The sequence below is a fragment of the Ciona robusta genome, unplaced genomic scaffold (assembly GCF_009617815.1).
Source record: "Ciona robusta unplaced genomic scaffold, ASM961781v2 AP042728.1".
NCBI classification, from domain to species: domain Eukaryota; kingdom Metazoa; phylum Chordata; class Ascidiacea; order Phlebobranchia; family Cionidae; genus Ciona; species Ciona robusta.
The window spans coordinates 16,446-40,451 of record NW_028323107.1 but is presented as its reverse complement, the minus strand read 5'-3'; the positions used below and the strand labels follow the sequence as shown (position 1 = coordinate 40,451).

The 24,006-nt window shown below is 35.5% G+C and overlaps 3 protein-coding genes across 4 annotated transcripts; 2 read left to right on the top strand and 1 right to left on the bottom strand.

The window, feature by feature from the left end:
- Positions 1–378: 378 nt before the first annotated feature.
- Positions 379–3,651, top strand: LOC149724572 (sphingolipid delta(4)-desaturase DES1-like). Its single transcript, XM_089893126.1, has 9 exons — positions 379–584; positions 642–791; positions 1,107–1,185; positions 1,551–1,703; positions 1,981–2,111; positions 2,170–2,291; positions 2,741–2,851; positions 3,187–3,316; positions 3,477–3,651. The coding sequence occupies exons 1-9, from the start codon at positions 503–505 to the stop codon at positions 3,485–3,487; spliced, it is 969 nt and encodes a 322-aa protein (XP_089749252.1). The 5' UTR covers positions 379–502; the 3' UTR covers positions 3,488–3,651.
- On the bottom strand, positions 3,318–10,518 carry LOC149724571 (glycerol-3-phosphate dehydrogenase [NAD(+)], cytoplasmic-like). Of its 2 annotated transcripts, XM_089893123.1 has the most exons (10): positions 10,369–10,518; positions 9,941–10,118; positions 9,515–9,655; positions 9,007–9,054; positions 7,836–7,974; positions 6,277–6,389; positions 5,827–5,934; positions 4,825–4,953; positions 4,052–4,161; positions 3,318–3,546 (listed from the first exon to the last, which is right to left on the bottom strand). In XM_089893123.1, the coding sequence occupies exons 1-10, from the start codon at positions 10,422–10,424 to the stop codon at positions 3,450–3,452; spliced, it is 1,119 nt and encodes a 372-aa protein (XP_089749249.1). In that variant the 5' UTR covers positions 10,425–10,518; the 3' UTR covers positions 3,318–3,449. The 2 variants fall into 2 exon arrangements, with proteins under 2 accessions (XP_089749249.1, XP_089749250.1); XM_089893124.1 differs by lacking the exon at positions 9,007–9,054 and having other exon boundaries at positions 10,369–10,517.
- Positions 10,519–14,277: 3,759 nt separating this feature from the next.
- LOC149724570 (uncharacterized) lies at positions 14,278–20,449 on the top strand. The gene is made up of 14 exons (XM_089893122.1): positions 14,278–14,410; positions 14,936–15,120; positions 15,480–15,584; positions 15,968–16,099; positions 16,378–16,586; positions 16,958–17,101; positions 17,210–17,326; positions 17,611–17,695; positions 17,950–18,212; positions 18,463–18,559; positions 18,753–18,939; positions 19,295–19,443; positions 19,849–19,954; positions 20,133–20,449. The coding sequence occupies exons 1-14, from the start codon at positions 14,293–14,295 to the stop codon at positions 20,447–20,449; spliced, it is 2,214 nt and encodes a 737-aa protein (XP_089749248.1). The 5' UTR covers positions 14,278–14,292.
- Positions 20,450–24,006: the final 3,557 nt, after the last annotated feature.

Genomic DNA, 24,006 nt, shown 5'->3' with positions numbered 1-24,006 from the left:
ATATTCACGATACACACAGCTCAATTGATTCGATCAGAAACAAAACCGCCTTAACCTAGCCACTCATGCGTGACCAAAAATTACGTCATTAAAGAACAAACAAACAATTGCCAAGCGTTGTCCTACTAGTGTTTAGAGTACTATGGTTACACTCATATAGAAATCACTGTCTGTGACGTAACAAGGTTAAGTAGATGTCATAATAACACTGAAGTGACGTAACGTACTTCAGTTTTTAAACATTTGAAAGGCTAGAGCAGGTTGGGCAGTTAGATTGGAAAGAGAATTTACATTAAACAAAGGCAAGTGAGAGCATTTCCGATCAGTTATAGCTTCATTAAAATGTGTGGTTGTTTGAAACTTCCGGGTTTAACGCAATGTATTGTTTTACCGTCACTTATTAGCTGTAGCCAGCGCCTCACTAGCTATTATAGCTATAGTAACCGGACAGAGAACAGGAGCTCTCTAACTGTTAGCCCGCCTTACCAACGTATCGTCAAGTATGGGGAATATAGTTCAGAGAAACTCGTACGAATGGGTATGTACGGACGAGCCGCATGCTACTAGAAGAAGAGCGATGCTAGGTAAAAAGGCACAAGTTCACCATTTATAGATACATTAACCAGTGTTAAACATTGCAGAAAAGTATCCGGACCTAAAAAAGTTAATGACAGTGAACCCGCACTTTAAATGGGTGGTCGCTGCAGAAGTTGCATTCCAGTTAATGATGTGTTACTTCGTTAAGGACCTTTCATGGCCTTTGTTGATAATTACCACATATTTTATAGGAGGTAACGTATACCACATTACCGGTACATTAATCGATTTTGACGTAAATTGATACCTATTACACAGCAATATTGTATAACTACATACGTCGTGTATTAGCTAACGATCAGGACAATAACACGTGTGTACAGTTACTGTGTAGTAATGAAAAACGTTTATAAAAGAAATACTATGACATTTTTGTTCTTTTTTGCAATAAGGTGATAAATTCTAACCGTTTATACTTATGTCTGTTTTCTAATTCCCTGCTAATATATTTCAAGTATATACTAACTCCCTCTTATCCAATTTAAATTCCTTGCCTTGTATTCTCATAGGAACCATAAACCACAGTCTCACGCTCGCTGTTCACGAGTTAAGCCACAACAGGGCTTTCGGGCATGGAAAACACGCCATGTAAGTACATACAGTACCTTAGTGCTAAACGTAACGCTTTAAAATAGAACTAGATCAAGAATTCTATTCAAACACTAAAGTGTAGTAGGTGGGAAAAAGATTAAACGATTACATTCTTTGTTTTGGTTTCATTTGTTGTAAACAATATTTACGGAATTGTAAATCGCGACTCTAAAAGAGCGTTACTGGTTGTTCAAAAAAAGAGCATCAAATATGGGATTTAGGTCCTAACGATATCCCATCTTACCCCAGCATATAGTAGGCTACTGTATTACGTTTTAAAAATTCATCGGACGCGTAAAGAATGAGATTATATTGCCCATTGAACAATTTGAAGACATTTGTATAAGTCTTACCGTTTTTAGGTGGAACCGTGTTCTTGCTTTTGTCGCAAACTTTCCGGTGGGCGTTCCTTTTTGTGTCTCTTTTAAGAAGTATCACCTGGAACACCATAGGCAGTTAGGTGTGGACGGTTTAGACACTGATATACCAATGGAAATTGAAGGAAACTTTTTCAGGTATATAGTATCATGTTAAATTTGTGTTTTTTTTTACTGTTTTGAACCCGTTCTGCATCTTGTAACCAATTTCCTGTACGCATTTTGGCACTCACACACGCAAAACATTAATTACTGATCAAATTTACGCAGCAGGTGTCATATTGCCTGTCGAATTATGGCGCACAAACCAATATTATTGCGCGCCCTTAAATAACCTGTTCAAAAAGTTAAAAAACATTAATCCCAAATTAGCATTTTTTTTCCAAATTGTTATTAATATTCGTTTTAAATTCAGAACTACTGGGCTTAAACTGTTATGGGTGATTCTGCAGCCGTTATTGTATACAGTTCGACCGCTATTTATAAACCCGAAACCATTGAACAGATTGGACTACTTGAACTTATCCCTACAAATTCTATTTAATAGTAAGTACATGTTGAATACGCAGTGACAATCCGATTTCTAAGCACCAAATTTCAACAGGTCTACTTTTGTCATCATGGGGCATAAAACCAGTAGCATACTTGTTACTGGGGACAGCCTTCGGCCTTGGCTTGCACCCATTGGCGGGACACTTTATAGCTGAACATTACATGTTTTTAAAAGTAAGTATTTTTAAGTGCGTAAAAATATAGTGGGTTGGGGTAAGATGGAAATTTTATAACTGTATTCTCACGTCACGACAATAAAAGAGCGTGGCTAAATGTCCAAAACACGATAAGGGAATGAGACACTTGTTCATTCTATTTTCACGTTCTATTTGGTAGTAAACAAAGAACATTCAAATAATCAAAAAGTCGCATACTCAGGACTCCCGTAGACCGTTGTTAATTGTTCAAAACACGATGAAGGTATTTAGATAATGTGCTAAGGTGTGCGATCTTACCCCACGCACGGCCTACTAGAGATATCTCTAGTAGGCCGTGCCCCACGTATATAGGTTATAATCGTTAAAGCGATTGAATTACAAACATTTGACGCTATCATGAATTGAGGTGTTCCGTATATGCAGCATGAACAAACTACTAAAATATAATCCATTTATAAACTACAGGGGCATGAAACCTATTCGTACTATGGTCCACTCAATATACTGACTTTTAACGTGGGTTACCATATGGAACATCACGATTTTCCAAGTATAACTGGCTCAAAGCTTCCACTAGTAAGTAACGATATTATATAATTTTTTTATACAACATTGGTTAGCGCGTCGCTTCCAGCCCAGAAGGCTTGGGTTCAATGCTGCTACCACTGTAAGCGTACGTGTCCTTTGACAAGAAACTGAAAGGCAATTGCTCCAACACGAGTGGTTCCATTCTTTACAAACACTATATATTTTCCACAAAGTTACATACATGTTAACTCGTAAGCGGGCCAAGGGTGTATGAAACATTTGTTGCTTGTCGTATAACGACTGCATTTGCACCGCCAGAGGATAAATAAATGGACAAAATGAAATTACTAACCTGAACTTCTGAGGTTCCGTTCTTTTGACAGGTACGCACGATTGCTCCGGACTTTTACGACGATCTACCACAGTATAGCTCCTGGCCTAAAGTTATTTACGATTTTGTAACAGATAGCACGATCGGTCCGTACTCGCGCATCAAAAGACCACATTTGAAAGGTTTGTATTCGTTTGGAAAATGTATTTAAACTTAAACTTTAAACGTCAAGGGTATAGAAAACGTTTCAAAAAAAGCGAACGGTCCGTATTTTTACACTAAAATGCATATTTGAAGTGAGGGGGTGGTGACATTTTACATATGCTCTGGATGATTTTGCAGACACTCAATAAAGCTTGGCACGGGATGTTTATTGAAGAAGATGTTGTATACAGACACGAACAGTGGATATCTGGAAAATATTGGAGCTTTGATATAATTTGCAAGCTGTTTTCGATGTCTATATGTTTGTTTTACACTGTTTGCTTTAATGAAACTATATGCTTTGCAAATTTGATACCTTGTGGCATGTGTTGTAAGCTATAGGAAGTGTAAAAACTTTTGGTGTAAATGTTTTTTTTGGAAGACCTGTATTTTGAATTGCTGGCACAATAGGATAAACCGTATGGAAAACCAGAGAAATCAAATGCACCCCATTTACCAAAAACTGGGGTGTAGTTGCAAAAGTTCAGTTACACTCATAGTCGTCAAACATATGCAACCTTTTCATTAAGAGGTAAATGCAATATACTTTGCCTTCACTCGTTTGTATATACACACATTATCAGAGTAAAGGACTTAAATCAGTGGTGATAAAACATATGTCAATGTCATCCCCATTTTGAAAGGTTAACCTGGTACCCCAAAGCCCATAAACATAACATACCACCAATGAAATGCAAAATATGACAACTTACTCAGATTCATCGATGTTCAAGGTTTTTAGAACCTTATAAACTTCACGGGCAGTTTCAGGGCCTTGTAGTTTCTGACCATTTAGCATTTCTGCTTCCAAGACTTCAATGGGCTGTGAAAGGTAGGTGGAATTGGTTATGTGTATGCTGGTATGTGTGGATAAGACTTAGGGTGTCTGAGTGTTGGGGCAATGAGCCAAATCTGAATTGCAGGTCCTCACGCCCAAAAAATAAAATATTGATAAGCATAATGTTTCATTAGTGGTATTGGTTGTTAGAATGAAAATATCCTTCTGTAGCTTATGTTGTGTGGGAAGACTATTTGAAGCATATTATTGCGCCAGTTTAAATGTGTCTGTTGTCTTGTTAACAGTATAGACAATTAAAACAGATATTACTCGAAAAGGAAACTTCTGAACTGAATAAATGATGGACATTTGCTACTGGATTAAAATAGAGTACCATTTATTGCAATTAATTTTAGTTAAGAAAAAATGCACTAAATTTAGAACTACAAATAAGCAGGCCATAATTTATTATTTGGGAAAGGTTGACTTCCCGAGTTGTCAAACAAAGGGCACACATTTGGATTTTTTAAGCAGCATAACATAAAACCTAGAGCGGTTTCAAAGCCAGATTTATTTTTGTTGTTATGGCTTTACAAGATGCAGTTTTTAAACCTGAATTTTGAAAAATAAGAATGTTGCAAACTTTTTAATTTATTGTATGGAAAATTAGTTGGTAATGGCAAAAAACTATTATTTTGTTTGTTATACCTTATTTTCCTTGACAAAAGCTCTAGACACTCTCATGTTTCGTCCACCATAACATGTCGTGACCAAATCAGCCACTCCACAACTTTCAAAAAATGTCGCAATCTCCGGTGGGCTGTCTGGAAAGAAAGCCTAAAAAATAAAAACAAGTGATATTTAGTAATAAAATAGCTTTTTAGTTCAAAAGAAAGGGGAAATTCAGTCTTAACATGCCAGTTGCATAGTCTGTAATGATTAAGTTTGCATTAGAGTTTTGTATACACTTGGTAATGCATTAAAGCAGTCTGAAAGCTTCATAAAGTTTCCTGTTTAATTCATTCATAAACTATTCAAATGGTTGCCTAAACTACCTACAAAAACAAACTTATGATATGCCCTCTGCCTCTCTGGCGCCATGGCACAAAGGTAGGCACGTCTGCCTATGCCTATAACCTTGGGGTTACCGGTTCAATGCTCGTCGTTGCTACTATTGTGAGCATATGTGTCCTTGGGAAAGACACTAAAAAATAATTTCTCCGATCCAGCGGTCCATAACAACTGCCAATGCCTCGTCACGCGAAGGTAAATAAATTACATTCATATATACGCCTAACTGAATGCCTGTTGTTATATTTTTATTAAACAATAAAAACAATTGCAAATGGAACATAGAGTAGGCAGTAAGCATTAGAACTATTAAGTTAAATTTGTTTCACAGAATTGTGTGCAACTATTCCTGCATTTTAAAAAGTTTGAGCTGTATGACCAATTATAGCCGCTTAACATGGGTATGTATGTCCTAGAACAGGATATGTTAGCCTGTGTAAACAGTTCGTGCACTCCATAGTCGTACAGCTAAATTGGCTATTTTACACTATTTAAAAGTAATTACCAAAAGAGCACCCTGGTTAACAGCTAGGTTAGCGATTTTACGTTATTTATTAATAAATTAATTACAAAAATAGCACCCTAGTTTTTAAAAGACAGTTGCATTTCACTTTAATACTAAATAAATAGCCTAACTACCTTTGCAAACTTCATCATCTCCATAAGCCCAAGTCTGATCACGGCTGCCTTTGTATTGTCGCCTAATTCCATCCCAGTTACAAATCCAGCTCCGCATGCTACGATGTTCTGTTAGAAAAATGGGGAAATAAAAAATCCAAAAATGTAAAAAAGCAAAAATCTGACACTTTAACACAAATGCAGTGGTTACGAAATTTAGACACTTTTGTAATATAAAGGTATTATGGAGCTAGAAAAAGTAGCAAAATGTACATATATGTAAAACATAAATTTACATTTTACAGATAATAAATAAACATGTGACAGATAACAGTTCTTTAACTGTAAAATAGTCCTTTAAAAAGCGTGTGTGTTTCAACTATATTATTTATAGCAATTTATCATGATATAACAGTACAGGAAGGAATGTAAGGTAGTCTAACATGCCACATAATTTCCTGCTATTCTTACCTTCAGTGCTCCACATATTTCAACGGTGTTAGGGTCCTGCACAACACAGATTCGGAAATTAGGAGTTTGGAGCAGTTTTTTGAACAACTGGCCATTCTCTTCTTTAGTACAACCTGAAATACAATCAATAAAGTTAAACTAAGATATATACGAATACTGATTGTGTGATCAGTGTATGTGTCCTGAGACTTAGCGGTCACTAATGGGTTGTCCAAATTATAAGCCATATCAATGCAAAAATCACACACAAAGTTAAAAAGCGTGATAGCTCGTAAACACTCGACTACACGAGGATAAAATGGTGTGAAAAATACATGTCTGACTGGAATGTGGTGTAGCGGCACCGCTTGCATGAGAGCTCTAAATGGGCTTTCCATATGTTGGGGGAATGGGCCAAATCTGGCCTAAATACCAGGTCCTTGACAAGGACCTCACCCACAAAGAAGAAAAGGTATTAAACTGAGATATGTAATACTTATATAACAATAACGTGCCCTACTCTTTAAAAGTAAGCCCTGGCATCCTAAAAAAACATCCATGGAGCTAGCAAAGACATACCACATCCAAAAAATACATTTTATTCTAAAAATCTAACAATTTGATACAAAATTTTAAATGTGAAAAGTGAAAATATACATTGGTTTTGCCAACACCCAATAATTTTAACCGGAAATATATACTTGGCATTGGAACTTCTGTCTTATAGTTATCCTTGAAACTGCTATTCAATTTTCTATAATCAGGGTTTTAAGATTTACTTGTATACATAAAAGATTAACGCTAATGGTTCTGTGTGCACAATCAGATACATATGAATATTACACTGCTGTTGATGCACGACTGACCTTGTCTGGGCTATTCAATAATTAACGAAAACCACCATATGTGCCAAGCAACACCTGGTGAGACATGTGACACACCCAAATGTTTAAGTTAGTTGAGGCTTTACTCAGAACAGCTTTTACAGAAATTTTATTAAAAAAGAACCTATTCCAAATGTGAAAAACTAACTTTTAATACATGGACAGTACCACCACTGTCCACCAGCATATTCATTAGTAGCAGGTTTTCTTTCCATAGCTCGTCATGAATAAATAGCAACTTGCAAAGTCAATAATAAAATTTACCTGCACAACTAGTCAACCTACATTACATAACAATTTTTATCAGTTCAATACAATAGAAAAATAAAGCGAAAAGAAATGAATTAGCAACAAAACAACAGTTGCTTAAGATCTGGCATCATGGCAAAGTCAGTAGTGCCCCTGCCTACAACCCAGAGGTAATGGGTTGAAGGCTTGTTGTGCTACTATTGTGGGCGTATGTGTTCTTGGGCAAGACACTTAGACACTTAATGGTAATTGCTCCAACCCAGTAGTCACTAATGGGTTGTCCAAATTATCAGCCATACATAAAACCCCCCAAAATAATCGCCCATAAAGTAAGATACATGGTAACTCGTAAGCTGGTACGAGGTGTACACCCGTATTATAACGACTGTCGTTTTCCGGCCACGCGAGGATAAAGTAAGTTTCATTCACTTATTCAATAACACCTACCAATGGTTGTCTCACAGAAATCCTCTGAAGCAACTTCACTAGCAATGTTAGCACCCATCAGTACAGAGACATCCATGCTCAGAGCTTTACGAATAACATCACTGATCAACTGAAGACCTTTGTCAGTGTGGTCCATGCCCTGAAATCGCATGCAGTTGGTTTATGTTTGGAAAAGTGGTAATTAATAGCCCTGGCCTACATCTCAGACATATGCTTAACGTTTTTTAAATTTTGAGTTAAATTTGGGTTTACGGAAATTGGTGATTGTTTAAAATATTGTTGCACTTGTAGTCTTCGAGCATAGAAATTGTCTACTCAATATGGCGAATGTATATACTTTGACTTTGCTTGTTTGTAAAGACACTTCAAAAAAGGGTAGAAGCTGTTTCAATAGGAAAAAGAGAGGTGCTAAAAATATATATGGCACCAAAACGCACCACTGTTTTAAAAGTTTGGTTATCATATTTTGTCACCCCATGCACTCGAAACGTTACACTTAGAGTTAGAGGCCTTGAGGCTTCTATCCCCTGGTGAAGCGCGCTATGCTATTGAACAAAGGAGCCTCAGGCCAACCCATATAGTAAAAAATGTGTTAAAAATAAACATATTTAAAAGTAGAAGAAGACATGTTTAATGCAGAAATTGTTTTCTTGAATATTGCAAAATAATGGGTATAATGCAAAGCAAAGCCATTTGCACAGCCCAAACACCGAAAATGAAGCCTAAACAAAAACTCCAGCCAGCAAAATAGTGAGATACATATTTCAGTATTAAAATTTAACACCGATGATGGGTTATAAACGTAGTGAAAAAGAAAAAAAGTGTTTTTTTTTTAATTTAAACATAATGAATCACCAGGTAGCACTAGCATGCCAGTGAGAGTTAGTGGTAGTTTAGTTCACCCTCGTTAAAATACCGTTTGCTGACTGTCAAAATCTTGTTTTGGGTAATTTAGCATCCTAGGAATGGACTAGAAGAAAAATTATCAATCTCTATGATGCATGGTGTCCTATTAGGTTACTACCTTCTACCTACTATAATGTTAGTATTTGGTATAAAAGAGTAATTTATCTGCTGTCTAAACAAATGCCTAGATTAATATATATAAAAACAATATTTTTAAGTAAAACTATAAATTTGACTGCAAAGTATACAATATTAAATTACTTACATTTTTTATGGTTTTCAAAAGTTGGGGTAACACGTTAGAGATGTCACCCTAATTTGAGTAATTTATATAATGTCTATAAAACGTGCATAAAACATCTCAAAATAGTAACCACCAGAGTCCGTATATAAACATAAGTTATTTTATGTCACCCATAGAAATCACATAGCACACAGCAAATGGGGCTAAATTGATCATGGACATAATATAAACATATATTATAGCTAAGTTTATTATATTTTATCTTTTTAATATAAATTAATACAGGATGAGGATGAATGAAAAACAAATTTTCAAGTAGTTGTGTAGATTTATTAAAGCTTAAAAGTGACTTGCACTTTTTAAGTTCTATAAATAAACTGTGACTAAGCAGAAAAATATGGTTAAAAATTCTCGTTGCTAGGGTAAACAATTGGCGAAATTAGCCCCATTTGGTTGCCCTGTAAGATTTCTATGGTGATGAAATAACTCACGTTTATGTACTTTGGTAACCACCATTGAAAAGGCTTACCTTAATAAGTGAGATACCAATGGCACCAGGTTTTATGTTGCTTTGAATGGTTTTACAAAGACCACGAATAAACTGATGCGGAACAACAAAGACAAGCATGTCAGCCCCCTTAGAAGCTTCTACAAGATCAGGAACTGCAACCTAATTGATTCATATTATAAACAATGTAAATAAACACAATTTCTTCTGGAGATAATCAATATGTAGTCTATATATATACATGCATAAGTTTAAATTATGTGTTTTTCAGGGTTTTAATTTAACAGTTAAAAGTTAATAGGCAGCAAATGTGGTCCTACTCAAGCGTAAACCACATATCGCATTGCATACCTTGCTTTAGGACCTAGTCAAATATAATACGATGGCCAACTCACAGATTTACTTTAAAAAAATATATATAACATGTTTTTTTGCGGGAATACATACCACATTTTCAGGCAATTTATGTCCTGGCAAATACTTGACATTTTCATGCCTTGTATTTATAATTTCAGTCAGTTTTTCTCCATTTATTTCCTCTTCGTATACATACATATTCACTCTGGTGTGGAAAGTGTCATATGCGGCAGCATTTCTTCCAATTAACTTTGCAATTGCGGAACCCCTGCAAGAAAAATGATTTTCAATAAAAGGCTTAGGCCTATACATACAGTTTTGTAGGTTATAATGTGAAAAATAAGACCGTACATTTATTTTTTTAGGTGACATGCTAAAAGTGTATTTGTCATTCTGCCTCCAATCTCCATAGTTTAAATTTACTTGCCAACCAAAACTTGATTGCATAAAATATAGTAAGCCTATAATCACTAAAATATGTTTTTAAAGTAATTAGAATATATATAACATTTAAATACCAGTTCCCTGATCCAATGATGCATACCTTCTTTGCCATTTTTATTGCAGAGTTCATAAAATTAATTTTAGCACCAAAAACTATGACCAACTGCAAGAAAATCAACCGATTAAATCCTACGCCTTTCTATGGTGTAAAAACTTAAGTCTTAAGAGATATAGTTTGTAAATCTAACCGTTTTATATTACTTATTTTAATCCATTTCGCATTTTATGTTTACTAAGACCACACACATAAAAAGGCCAAAGTCTAATCGAACCGGTCTGTCTACCTACCTACGCAAAGCACACATATTATATACGACATTGTCAAGGTGACTTTCGATAATCTTAGCATTACGTCAAGTGATAATCTATTTGTCAGTACTGTACCGGTCACCCAACAAGCACTGATCGGTCACTATACGCATACCGATTTTCAAATGCGGCAAAACCTTTTTAAACGAACAGTTTGAAAATACCACGCGACTGAGCTGTTGCTACGCTTCATTGCTGAACTGCAGCATCGTCATCTCACGAAAAAGGCAATCGAAGATTTTGCAACAGCACACACTTTCCAGCTTACGACTTGCACACACACAAGCGTGCAGTTAGGTTTCTTTTCAGCCACGCCACCTGTAAAATTCATTAAAGTAACCATCCAAATCCGCATTCTTTTAATGTTCATGCAGAATTGGTATATATTTTTAACAGTTTGAACTCAAAAGTCCCCATTGTACTGTACAACATAACCAGCATTTTCCTGCAAGTGTGAGAAATTCATTGTGGTTTATCTGAAATTCTAAATTACGGTTAAATTTCAATATGTATATTTTTAATCAATCAAGGTTAGAGCAACCTGCTGCAGAATCTGACCGATTAAAACGTAGAGTGTTACATGGCTTGACGCAACGTATATAGACACGTAACATCACGTATATTTGATATGTCATCAAGTGCTCTAGGATTGCCGATGTATCCATAAACCCACAGACCCGCTTGCATTTAAAAAAACTTTTAATAAGGTATTATTGGATGGGTGTATTTGGTGCGTGTAGAAGTGTATCCAATATGAAATGAAATAAATTTTGCTTCTTTTCATTCCCACTATGCGGCTATGTTAAATCCGTTCGTATAAATATGTACGATGCATAGACTCCTTAAGTCAGATCAGGGGCGGATCCAGACATTTGCTTTAGGGGGGGCGATTTTGTTACTAAAAACTCGAAAACCTTTAACAGACAAAAGTTATGTATTTTTAGCGCCGAAAACACACACAACAATAATGTACAAGAAAGGTCATAATCGAGCGAAATAGACGCCAAAATACATAGCCTACACTACAAAATCCAATCTGCGGTTTTTACTGTTTGCAAAACGGTTAATAATAGCATCTGGATCCATAACAATATCTCTGTGCTGGTGCATACTTTTTTTAATTTAAAAGTTAAACCAAGGTTGGATTATTACGTCATAGAATGCGTATTGTTACGTTTGATTCCTACGTTAAAACAGTGGGGAAAAACAAGGCTATACCGTCTTATAAGGTATGTAATATACCACTATTGTGACGTAACAGACCGCGATTGTGACGTAATAAATCGTTAACCTTACGCAAATCAGACGAATTACGGTGACACAGCATGTTTTTGCGCATTTTTAAAGTTAATTTTCGACACGAACGCCCGACTTTTTTGAAAAAAAAATTAGACAGCAGGTATCAGTGAGGACTATAGAACATTTTGAAACCAAAATTTCAGGTGGCCACCAGCTAAAGGATTACCAGTTTTTTAATGTAAAAGTGCATACTTTTTTTTTAATTTTTTTTTTTTTTAATTTTTTTATTTTTTTTATTTTTTTTTTTGTTTTACGGCCAGGTCTAGGGGGGGGCGATCGCCCCATTCGCCCCCCCCTAGATCCGCCCCTGAGTCAGATATCTATAGAACCATAGTATACTGAAGTCACTTCAGTATACTATGATAGAACTCTACTTGCAAGTTATTATTGAACAAAACACCGCTACGTGGCGTCTTGGTTAAATCGGTTCGTTGTGTTTTAACGTATTCGTCGCCCAGACGCCCACAATAAACAAATGAACAAAGCATTTTTATGTGATTTCACCATCACGCGATCTCTCAAGTTTATGTAATATTTATAACAAGATCCGGAAAAGCGCGCTTGTTTAACTAAATATTTATTCAGATCCCGTCTATTTTAAAAGCATATTATCCCAAAATATCGTCGATAATGATCTAAATTCTAAATGCATTACCGAATTGCCTTTTTAATGCTTCCCTTTCATTCTATTAATAATTTTAATCAATAAACAAAGAATTTAAAATAGACTGGAACGTGTCCGAAACCACGTGCAGCGCTCGCAAACTAAGCTGGAAACCACATAAATTCGAAAAAAGTTTCGCTTGCACTTAGTTATTATTACCCGTCAAACGCCCAAAATTTAAACCGAGGTATGACGTCATGGTTATGACCAACACATTAGTGACGCGTGATATAAATGGTGCAGAACCTTCATGTTTTATCGACGATGCATTGACGAAAATTAAAAATATGCTGGACCGTTATAGTTTCTAGTCATTTGACGAAAGAAGAATAACTGACCAAATTTGCGGATTTTTCTGAGCGGTAATTACGCGTAACTTGTTAACGATTATGAGTCAATTTTTATTACTGTACAATCAGATATACGCAAGTTGCCTGTTCACCATCTCGGTGCTCTTTCAACCTAATATACATTGTGGGAGTCGTTAAATGCAAATTAGGCTAAAACATGACACGCAATATTTAAATACAGAAGGTTTACAGCGGAAATGGCGCCTTATGTATATTCATATTTAGCGCCCTATGTATCTTCACATATTATATACAGTAGGGTGGGAGAAGGCGGGCACCTTTTAACTCTATTTTCTCGCCCCACTTAGTAGCAAACATAGAACATTCAACGAATTATCAAACTATATCCTCACGACTCCATAGACCGTTGTTTATTGTTGAAAACACGATCATGATATTTCGACATTATGTACCAAAAGTGTCCCATCTTCCCTACCCTACTATATCTACTCTTTGTAGCAGTTAAATAATAACTAAACTTTAAATTAAAATTATGATGTAACCATAAGTAAGTGCATATCTAGAAAAAATATATATTTATATACACTTGCTGCTTATAGTTACATCAGCCATCCAGGCACTTTAAAATACCCTGCAAATATTTAGCGTAATAATATATACATTGAAACAATTAATAGAGCATTTATAGGCAATAAATGTAAATTAGGCAATTACTAAACACATGAACACATGTTTTGTTTATATAAACCGCACGTTTTGTAAAAAAATATTTGTATTACAAACTTAAAAGTGCCTAATTAAAAGCAATTTACCGTTTTTGTTTCAAAAGTGACGAGTTTAAACGGGCGTTTTATGACTATAACCTTACATGTGCACGACGACCGTTTTGAGCAATCTTATCGCGCAAGCAATTTTAATGACGAGTTGATGAAATTCCCCAGTAACATTTTGACGTCGCTATGTAATGTTTAGAAGCATAAATTATCCGCTTAGCCGACGAACATATCGACGTGACTTGTGTCTCATTCGCTACTGCTTTAAATTTAGCATTCTTTACGAAGATGGTGCAATCGTTATGGAACATGATAATACGAAAATAACTGTCTTAAAGTTATATAAGGATGGGACGCCTTGGAAAATACACAGACCTGAAAAGTTTGGTTTTGGGATCAGACCTAATACGACTGATTTTTCTCTGCTTAGTATTTTAATTAAAGTATATTGAAAAATATTCTTTTTTATTTAAAGTATATTTAAAAACAATTAAAATTAAATACAATTTGAAGGTAAAAACCAAAAATATTTTGTGCATAATTGGTTTTTTCTTTGATATAGTTTTAGAGAAAATATACACCATGTTACCTTTATCGAGTCTGCATCAATTAGTATCAGTGATATTGTTCATTGCTCCTTTAACATTGGGACAGCAGTCGCTTCCATGTTCTAATACAAATCCTTGTCGTCGTTTCAGAGGTAAGACTTCGATTTTAACGATTGCTGTATTCTATATAAAATAAGTCAAAGCCATATAAATTGTATATATGTGGCTTTGGAGTAAGTCATACAACGTGGCACATGGGTGCGTGAGAGTTAGACCGCAAAGTGTTTTTTTATTGCCCTAAACAAATATAAACCATGGTTGTGTATAGTCCCGCCGCCGTGCCTACATGTTCGGTGGATAAAAAATGTATTTTTTATTCGCTTACGTGTGCGCTTACGTGTTACCATGTATTATGTGACTTTATTATTGGCATGTAGAAACTAATACTTGGCAGTTTAGCCTATGCAGTGACAAAATGTTGGGGTAAATTGGTTAAGGAAGAATATTTACGAAATTATACAACCGTACCCTCACGACTCTAACTAAAGAACAACTTTGACCGTTAAAACCCTAATTAAATATTATATATATATTAGAACTGCTGTAGGCGAAAACGATTTAGATATTTAAACGTTACAAAATCCCATACCAGTCATAAAAATATATTCAATTTTCAGTCGACGAACTCTACAATGAACCTACGTTTTACCAATCACGTGCCCGAAGACTTGATATAACTATGAGCGTGGAAATGGCAGAAATCCGATTCGACTGGTTAAAGATATGGAGAAGAACTTACAACGGAGCTATTGGTGGACCAACGTGGATGGTTTACCCTGGAGATACACTCAATTTAAGACTGGTAAAGAGGAAAAGCAATATTGTCCAAACCAGCTTTATTTCGCTATGGCTATATTTTTTGCAGAAACGATGTTTTTAAAGTTTTAGACACTGCATACGATGAGTCATGTTTAACATAGTAAAAAAAATCTACGAAGTTATAGGCCTGGTATGACTAGTAAGCTCGCACGAGCACTATGAAACAAAACACCCGTGTTATAACGACTATTGCGATGCCACAACGCATTCTCTGTTTTCATACTTTCACCTGCTAAATACAGATAACTGTATGCCAATAATAGTTACATTATCTTGCTTTAGATTCTAAAGTTTAAAATAACATACAAAATAGAGTTACTTACTAAGCTAGTGTATTAACAGGAAAACAAGCTCGGGCCGAACCCAGTAAATGACACGGGACCAAATACTTATCATAACCCAAACACAACGAATATTCACGTTCACGGATTGCATATATCACCTGAGGTAAACAGGAACGTTAAGCTATGATCATTATTTATTTGTGTATAGTAGGGTGGAGGAAGATGGGATACCTTATCAGTTTTCTCATCCCATTTAGTAGTAAACAAAAAACATTCAAAGAATTATTAAACCTTATCCCAAAGACTCTCATAGACCTCTGTTAATTGTTTAAAACATGATCAGGATATTTGGATATTAGGTGCTAAGTGTGTTCCATCTTCCCCTACACTACTATATACCTATACCTTAGTGTTAGCGAAACTTTTTTCATCACAAAAAGCAGCGGTAAAGAGGTATTATATTTTCACAAATATGGTGTAATTATTATTACATGTGTGTATAGCCTATACGAGGTATGTAAATTAAAATTTGAACCAAATTTCCAGGGTATTTCAGACAACGTGTTTTTGACGGTGGAACCAGGAGCCGTACAGCAATACCAGTTCAATATACCAGAACACCACCCTGCTGGTACATACTGGTACCACCCCCATTTCCATGGCTCTGGAAACTTCCAGGTACATCTATATTTTAACTTATGTTGTATATACGTATTGAGGGGGTGGGGCACCTTTTTATTCTATTTTCTTGTCCCATTTGGTAGTAAACAAAGAACATTCAAAAAAATATTAAACCGTATGCTCACGACTCCCAAAGACCGTTGTTAATTGTTTAAAATACAATCAGGATATTTGGATATTATGTGCTAAAGGTGTTCTACCTTTCCCCACCCTACTATACCAAAAGATCCGGAGAAATACTCACAATTTTAACCTGGTCCTATTCTTGGCGACAGGTATCTGGCGGAATGGCTGGTCTGATTATCATTCAAGACAACCCTTATCATTTTGATACACCTTACGAACTACGTATGGTGTCCTGCCCGTTAAATTGCAACCATGATATGCAAATGCTGATACAACCGACATTACAATACAATGAGAACGCACTTCCGAATATTTTCGGTGAAATTCAGGAACAAATTCAAGACGACCCACTGTTCAGGTAAAGTTATCACTCCTCGTAAAAAACGCTATACTTAAGTAAAAAAATCAGTGAAGTTTATATTGTATATTGGGAAAAGATGGTCCGTGTTTTCATTCTCTTTTACTGTCCTGGTTGGTAGTAAACAAAGAATATTTATACAATTTTTATAACAGTTTTCTTAGGGCTCTACAACAGGCCTTTGTTAATTATCAAAATCCCGTTTAGGAAATATGATGGAATTTTATGTGCTATATTGGTATCTAACTTGCCCCACGGTACAATATAACACGACTGGTTGTAGCAGAGAGAAGGCCTGGGTTACAAATCACCAGTCATGCTTTTACCGTATAACTACAACATAAAAGTTAAAATTGTTTATAAATTTACAGAAACGAACAGTACGCAGTACCTGGAGCTGATGGCAACCTTGCACAATGGTTATTTAACACCACGAACGAAGTAAACTACTTTACCGTAAACGGTCAATTAAAACCAAGGATGTACTTTCGTGCGGGTCAAATGAAACGCCTACGGTAAGCAAATTTATCCCGTAAAAACGTAAACATATGGCGAATACAAACCCACACTTTACAATTAAACTAATAGTTTTTAAATTTGTTAACATTTGATTCAATTAAAAGATTCGCTAACGCCGGGGGAGCACACGCTCTGGAATTAGAGGTCATTTCGCTTTCAAATGGAAGAAAATGCGAATGGAGAGAGATTGCATTGGATGGCGTGTATCTACCATCGCCAAGGTATAAGGAATACATGAATAGGCGATACACATTGAAAAGTTCGTTTTTTCCCCGCTGCTTTTAAATGCATTGGCGTTTTTGATAGATTGGGGCAAGATAGTACACGTTTTCAATCTCTTCTATCGTCCCAGTTGGTAGTATAAAATGAATATTTACAATTACACAGCCGTATCCTAACGTCTCAAGAACTTAGTTAATTCTTAAAACACGGTTATGAAATATGGAATATTTTGTACTTACGGTATCCATCTTACCCCACAGTAATTTATATTGTATTCAAACAGAGTGTCCAGAACCGGTCAATCCCTAGTTTTGCCAGGCGGCCGAGTAGACTGGTTGTTAAGATGTGATTATCAAGGCGTTTACCAAGTAAGTGTGTTGGGTGAACGTATCGAATGGGACGTACTTATGGGGTATGATGGGACACACTCCTTTTTTATTGTCCCATTTGGTTGTAAACAAATAATATTTACAGAATCATATAGCCTAACCTAACGACGTTAAAGGGCGTTGTTAAAGGTTTAAAATATAATCTAGAAAAATTATCTGCTGAAGGAATTCACCTTACCTCCAGTACTATGAAAATAAAAATGAAGTAATTTTACCAAAAATTGTGTTTTTAGATCGTATCCACGGTGAAACCGTTGAACAACCCGACGATGGGGCAGTTTGACAGATTCAGTGGCGTTTTAGCAACAGTGCAAGTATATGGGGGAAGCGTTGCTTTTCCATTAGACTTCCCTCTTACCCTCCCACCACGTCCACAATACATGCCAGATCTAAGATACGTGGGTGACAGGGAGAGAGACCAATTCGTGGTAGAGATGGGGACACGTGACGGTTTGAACCGAGAACAATTCCCTGCCGATCCTTCTATAAGAATAAGGTATTTAAATGCTACATTTCTTGTGCAACTGTAACTCCACATTTTTTATTGGGACAGAAATTTTAATGTTCATTGCTATTATTCCAATTCATTTAGTAACTAGTTCATACCGTGTATAATAGCGCATATATATATATATATATATATATATATATATATATATATATATATTATGAATGAAGGAACGTATATATATAATTGCCTGCTAATATCTGTGGACAGAGCTTTAAACCTATTTTTTCTCCTACAGACACAAAATGCAGTTGGGACGACTACAGGAATGGACTTTCGTAAATCCAAACCCGTTTCTACTGCACCCGATGCATATTCACGTTAACCATTTCCAGGTAATAGGCTTGTAACTCAAAAAACCAAACCCACACAATTACATAAGTGGTAACTCTAAAGTGGGCACAAGATTTATGAAACAGAACTCCCTTGTTATAACGATAGTCATTTTCACGCCACGCAAGGCAAATTATTTACGTTCCTTCATTCATATACTTTATACACAATCTATAATTAAACATAATCTTTCAGGTGATCAGCTACAACAAGTACAACGGCCCAATCATTTACAATCCAGCTTTTTTCGCCCCACCAGATGACGGGCCAGGTGGAATGCCACAGAATCAAACTGGCCCGCCCCCACCGGAGCCAGTTGAAAGATTTGTGGACCAAAACGGCGACTATTGTGAATACCAATATGATGGTTTCATGCTTGAAGGTATATAACATTAATTATTACACTTATCTCAACAGAAACTCTTTTTAAACCTAACCTAAAATTACTGAACTATATAGGGTGGGGGAAGATGGAATATCCTTAGCACGTAACATCTAAATATCATGATCGTGGTTTAAACAATTAACAGCGGTCTATGAGAGTCGTGAGAATACGGTTTTATAGCTCTTGGAATGTAAATTGTTTACTACCGGATGAGCAAAGAAAATAGAAAAAAAAGATGTTCCATCTTCCCCCCACCCACGATAAATAACTGTCAGAAATTAATATTTGAGAAAAAATTTGCATCAATATCAAGACGCTGTTATTGGTTGTAAAAATTATCAATACCTTTTAGGTCAAACTCCGGCCAGAGCTAACCTCTCTTCTGTATTGAACATGCTTGGCCACGACACGCGTTACTTCACCGGACCAGGTTTTCTCGGTTACGCTGAAATCGGGGAATACCGGGACACGATACCAATTCCACCTCTGTCTAATGTTACGGTAAGAGTGGAGTTTTTTAGATTTAGCAGCCGCACTTTTGTATTGATATTTTTCTTAAAGAATAGTCGTTAAAATATATATATCGTAGGATGGGGAAACATGGGAAACCTTTATCACATAATATCAAAATATCTTAATGATGTTTTAAACAATTAACAACTGTCTACTGAAGTCGTGAGATTACCGTCTTATAATTATTTGAGTTTTCATTGTTTACTACCAAATGTGCAAGGATATATAATAAAAAAAGTGTCCCATCTTCCCCACTCTATTATAATATCTAATTACACTTATATAGGTTTCTTTAAATAGAAGATAACAATAAAACAGCGAAGGCTTTTTTAACACAGAAGCATACTTAAATTTAAATACATTATTAATAACACATTTTTTGTAACCAACCAGATTCGATTTATACCTACTGATTACACGGGTCGAGTTCTAGTGCATTGTCATAACACCGTACATTCTGATCAAGGAATGCTCCTCAATGCTGAAATCGTGCCTGCAGGTAAGAAAAAGTGATGCAATGTCTCAGTCTTTATTTCAATGAAAAGTACCCCATAGGCCCACCAAAACAAAGCAAACATGTAGACCTGAAATTATAAAAATATTTTACTTCGATATTATATTACTGCAGGTGTTTTTACACCCGGACCTATGTTTTCTATAACAAGCATTTTCTACAGGATCGTCCACAGCTGGAGCAAGGGTGCCTAGTAACAACGTGTACCCTGGGACATGTCACCCTGGCGACTGGTATCCTGGTGTACCGAATCTGCCACCACCTTCTACTATAGCCAGCACAACGACTGAGCTGACGACGACCACTGAGTCTACAACAACAACAACGACGACGACACCAACAACAACAACCACGCAACAACCTTTAGACTTTTTGGCGTTCGCTACATGGCTGCTCACCAATTATCCAACAATTCTTGCCGATTATTTTAGGAATCCCAACCTTTACCACGACTTGTACAGACAGTCTCTGTCAGGATAGAAAAAACAATACACTTGTAAAAATATGTTATGACTTGACATGCAGCCAGTTTTCACTTGTGCGATGCTTGCCAAATCCGTTATGGTCTCTAGTTAGACATGGATGCACGTTTTTGCAAAGTTTCAGAAAAGTCATTACCAGACCGTCAAGAAATGTGTGTTAAAACCTGTATGAAAATTTATTGAATTCTTTTCGTGTCTTTCAATTATAAGATTTGATTTTGGTTTGATTATAGCGAAGTAAATTTTGTATTAATGTTACTTAAATATCGTTTGGCCAATCACAAACGCTGTTGTTATCACAAACGCTGTTGTTATCACAAACGTTGTAAATCAACAAATCATATATAAGTACTCTAATTTGACTGGCTATACGGAGCACACTTTTCTAACTATCACAGAGAAAATTGTTTTTGTAAGAGCAAACACGCAATGCAATGTGTTTTGAATAAATAAATCTGTTTTAAATAAATTATTCATTTCTAACAGAGCTTTTCAGTATGTTACGTTTATGGAATTTGGGAACATAAAATTCTAACTATACTGTATTAGCACAACATATTATTAGGACTCTTATGGCAGAAATACGAATTAACTTGCAATGACAACCTGGCATAAACCACACCAGCAAGTTACATGGCGTATAGAAAACTAACCTGAAAAACATTACGTACAAACAGGATATATAACACTATGACCCAAGCACTTTATGCCACTAATAAATAGAATAGGGATCGTGTGTTGGCTAAGGGAGTTATATATATGACAGTTAGCCTACATATTTTTAATTTTAATTCCGTAAAAGCCAAATATTTTTGGCTGAATAAACAAACTCTTTAAGACAACTCGAATTACAAAACATAAATGTTCCGAAATTAAATTCACATCTGTCATTTTTAGGCTTTTCCAGTTTTACTTCTAACGTTTATGGGTTTACGAGAAATTTTCAATAAAAATTGGGCAGTCATAACTTAATTTGTGTAATACTTTGCGTTAAAGACAAAAAATCGCTTTGAACTAGTGGTCAGAGGTCCACGTAACTTAGCGAGGGATTTTGCGAGTTTGAGTCAGCCTAGGAGGCGTAATACCAAACTGGCATTATAGCGAGAACGAACGTTAAACCCAAGCACGCTATATGTACATTACTACCGAACGTCAAAAGGGTAATAGCTGCAACTAATGTCATGATAAAAATGAGAGAACGCACCAAGAGCATTTCCCTTTTGCTTGCATATTGCACTGCAGTTTATTTACATTTGAGTCATGGGGCAAAAATGTTATGTAACATATGACGTTATGTGATTGGCGTTATTATTAAGTCATTAGTGACGTGTTGTCTAATTAAGTAATAAAATCTAATTTTGTTCGAATATTCTATCGAGGCATTAATAGGTCTAAAATTACCCAAGTCTTTTTAGTTTCAATAAATAGCCATAAATCTTTACTAAATTAGTAATTGCTTTCGGGTGGAAGTCATTTGCTGCACACGACATTTTGGTTGTAACTAAATAAAATACATATTGCAATAATTTTCGTTTGCATGCAAATTGCGGGTGGCTCGGCCTCACGAACTATTTGAAGGCATTTTAAAATAACATACGATGCAACATATATAACTATATACTCTAAATGACGAGCTTTCGCAAAATAAAATTCATTTAAAATATTAATTACTCTGAATCACATCGTGATTTGTAATGAAAATAACGACGAATGGTTAATATATTACAATGAGGAATTGAAATACTATATAAGCTTTGCGTATCTTGCAAAATTATGCAGAGGGAACAAAATGTTTTTAGGTTACGAATGTGGGATTTAGATTTTATCACAGTTGCGTGTGTAAACCTAAATTTTCGCTGTTGTTTTTAATAAAAAAATGCGGAACAAATATTCCGGGAAACTGAAATCATACTGTGTATGCTATATTCTATTAATTCTTTTATATACGATATTTTTGACAAATAATTTTATCTGTTACAGAAAATATATACAATGTTACCTTTATCGAGTCTGCATCAACTAGTATTAGTGATATTGTTCATTGCTTCTTTAACATTGGGACAGCAGTCGCTTCCATGTTCTAATACAAATCCTTGTCGTCGTTTCAGAGGTGAGAACTGTAACATAATAGATGTTTTTATGATATAGAGTAAAAAGATGGGACATTTCCCTTTATGGATGTAACTTGCTTTAGTCGTTATAACACGGGTGTTTATACACTTCGTGTCAGCTTACGAGTTACCATGTATGTAAATTTGTGGGTTTTGGTGATAAAAAAATATTTACAGAACTATAGCCTATAGTAGGGTGGGGGAAGATGGGACACCTTAAGCCCTAAATACCAACATATTCTGATCGTGATTTAAACAATTAACAACGGTCTATGGGAGTCGTGAGGATATAGTTTTAAAATTCTTTGAATGTTCTCTGTTTACTATTAAATGGGGCGAGAAAACGAAACGAGAACGTGTCCCATTTTCCCCCACTCTACTATATAACTAGTCCCATTTTACACCACTCGAATCTACAGAAAAAAAAACACAATTAAAAACTTGAGAAAATCATGTTTTATACTCATTGTTAAACAAAACTGTTTCAATTTTCAGTCGACGAACTCTACAATGAACCTACGTTTTACCAATCACGTGCCCGAAGACTTGATATAACTATGAGCGTGGAAATGGCAGAAATCCGATTCGACTGGTTAAAGATATGGAGAAGAACTTACAACGGAGCTATTGGTGGACCAACGTGGATGGTTTACCCTGGAGATACACTCAATTTAAGACTGGTAACAAAGACGAAGTTTATTTTTAAATCAATTAAATGTAGAGACTGGGGTTTAAGAAATGTTTTTTAAATTGTTTTTTTTTATGTATAGTAGGGTGGGGGAAGATGGGACACTTTTAACTCTATTTACTCGTCCCATTTAACAGCAAACAAAGAACATTCAAAGATTTATAAAACTGTATCCTTACGACTTCCATGGACCGTTGTTAATTGTTTAAAACACGACCAGTATGTTTGGATATTATGTGTTGAAAGTGTCCTATCTCCCACCCTACTATATTATATAGTATGCTGGGGTAACATGGTCTATGGTTTCCTTTATTATTTGTTGTCCCATTTGATAGTAAACAGATAATATTTAGTATGTATAGTAGGTTGGGGGAAGACGGAACACCTTAAGCACATAATATCCAAATATCCTGATCGTGTCTTAAACAATTAACAACGGTATATGGAAGTCGTGAGAATTTTATTTTTTAATCTTTTAAATGTTCTTTGTTTACATTCAATTGGGACAAAAAAAATAGAATGAAAAGGTGTCTCATTCCCCCCCAGCCTACTATAACCATATCCTAACGAATTGTACAACGCACAAAAATATGGGAAATTATGAGCAAACAGTAAGCATCTTAATTATACCCCGCAGCACTATAAAGAGTTTTGCATTTGGTATCTGGTTTAACTTTGTTTTAATATTTCTTCTTATTTGCTTTTACGTTATGTTATTCACAGGAAAATCACCTCGGACCAAACCCAGTAAATGAC